The 1443-nt window shown below is 38.0% G+C and overlaps 1 protein-coding gene across 1 annotated transcript; it reads left to right on the top strand.

Moving 5' to 3' along the window:
* The first annotated feature begins 606 nt into the window (after positions 1 to 606).
* LOC145981442 (uncharacterized) lies at positions 607 to 1035 on the top strand. Its single transcript, XM_083114674.1, has one exon. The coding sequence runs from the start codon at positions 607 to 609 to the stop codon at positions 1033 to 1035; it is 429 nt and encodes a 142-aa protein (XP_082970800.1).
* Positions 1036 to 1443: the final 408 nt, after the last annotated feature.

Raw genomic sequence — 1443 nt, 5'->3', positions numbered from 1 at the left:
AACCTTTAACAGTAGCATAAATGAAGACACTACTTTTATTGCTATATATGCACCAAATGAAGATGATATAGCAGAAGAGAAAGATAGATTTTACGAAGAGCTGCAGAGGACAGTGGATGACACCATGGGAGCTGTCTTTGTATTAGGTGACTTTAATGGCAGAGTTGGAAACAACATAGAAGGAATGGAAGGGCTGTTAGGGAAATACGGCGAGACGCACCAGAATAATAATGGGAGAAGATTACTAGATATGTGTGCAGGAAATGATTTTGTAATTACGAACACAATGTTCCCACATAAAGAAACACATAGATATACAAGAGAAGTCCCCAGCCGAAAGGAAAATCTATTATTGACTACATATTGACACAGAGGAAACAGTGGAGATTTATCTTAGATGCAAGAGCATATAGAGGTTACGAGATTGGAAGTGACCACTATTTAGTAATTATGCAGTTACATGTTAATATCAAGACCAATGACCCTGGTGATAACAAAAGGAAACCTAAAGAAAGAATAAAGGTATATAAATTGAGAGAAGAGGCAAGACAAAAAGACTATCAAGAGGCTGTGAAACAAAGGGTGGAAACATTGGAATGGCCCACTATGAGAGAAGATAAACTGGAAGAAATATGGAGTTTATATAAAGAGGCAATCTTAGGAGCAGCGGCCGAAATCTGCGGAAAGTCCAGCGGAAAGCAACAACAGAGAAGAACAGCATGGTGGACGGAAGAGATAAAAGAAATGGTAAAGGAAAAGAAGCAACGGTGGAAAAAATACCTACTCACAAAACATTTAAGTGACTATGAAGCTTATAAACATCAAAGATTAGTAGTGAAGAATATAGTGAAAGATGCAAAACAACAGTCATGGGAAAACTTTGGAGAAGCAATGGAAGGAAACCTACAAAATAGCCAAAAGCTGTTCTACAAAGTATTAAAATCGATGCGAACAGAGAAGCAATGTCCTCTTATGTTCATAAAAGACAAAAGTGGTAACCTCCTCCGAAGTGAAAATGACATTATGGAGCGGTGAAAAGAATATTTCCAAGAACTGCTTGGAGGAAATATGGAAATTGGAGAAAAGGAGAAAGAACAGACTGAGGAAGAAAAACAGCAACACCAAGAGGAGGGAGAAACTGAAGAAGAAATAACTATGGAGGAGCTAAAAAGAGCACTAAAGAAAATGAAACTAGGCAAAGCGGCAGGACATGACCAGATAGCACCTGAGATGCATAAATTCATGGGCAAAAGTGGTCAAGACATACTACTCAAGATTATTAATCTAATTTGGAAAGCAAAGAAGATACCAGCTGAATGGGAGTGTAGTGTCATTGTGCCAATATTTAAAAAAGGGGATAATAGAGACTGCAAAAACCATCCTGGGATATCGCTATTGAGTGTGCCGGGGAAAGTATATGCGAGGATACTAGAAGATAGAATA

This window comes from Lepisma saccharinum, chromosome 2, assembly GCF_977018435.1.
Source record: "Lepisma saccharinum chromosome 2, izLepSacc3.1, whole genome shotgun sequence".
Classification (NCBI taxonomy): Eukaryota; Metazoa; Arthropoda; class Insecta; order Zygentoma; family Lepismatidae; genus Lepisma; species Lepisma saccharinum.
This window is presented reverse-complemented; position numbering and strand designations above follow the sequence as displayed.

Excerpts from the sequence above, each read along its gene's own strand:
- LOC145981442 (XM_083114674.1), top strand. The coding sequence starts at position 607 with ATGAGAGAAGATAAACTGGAAGAAATATGGAGTTTATATAAAGAGGCA.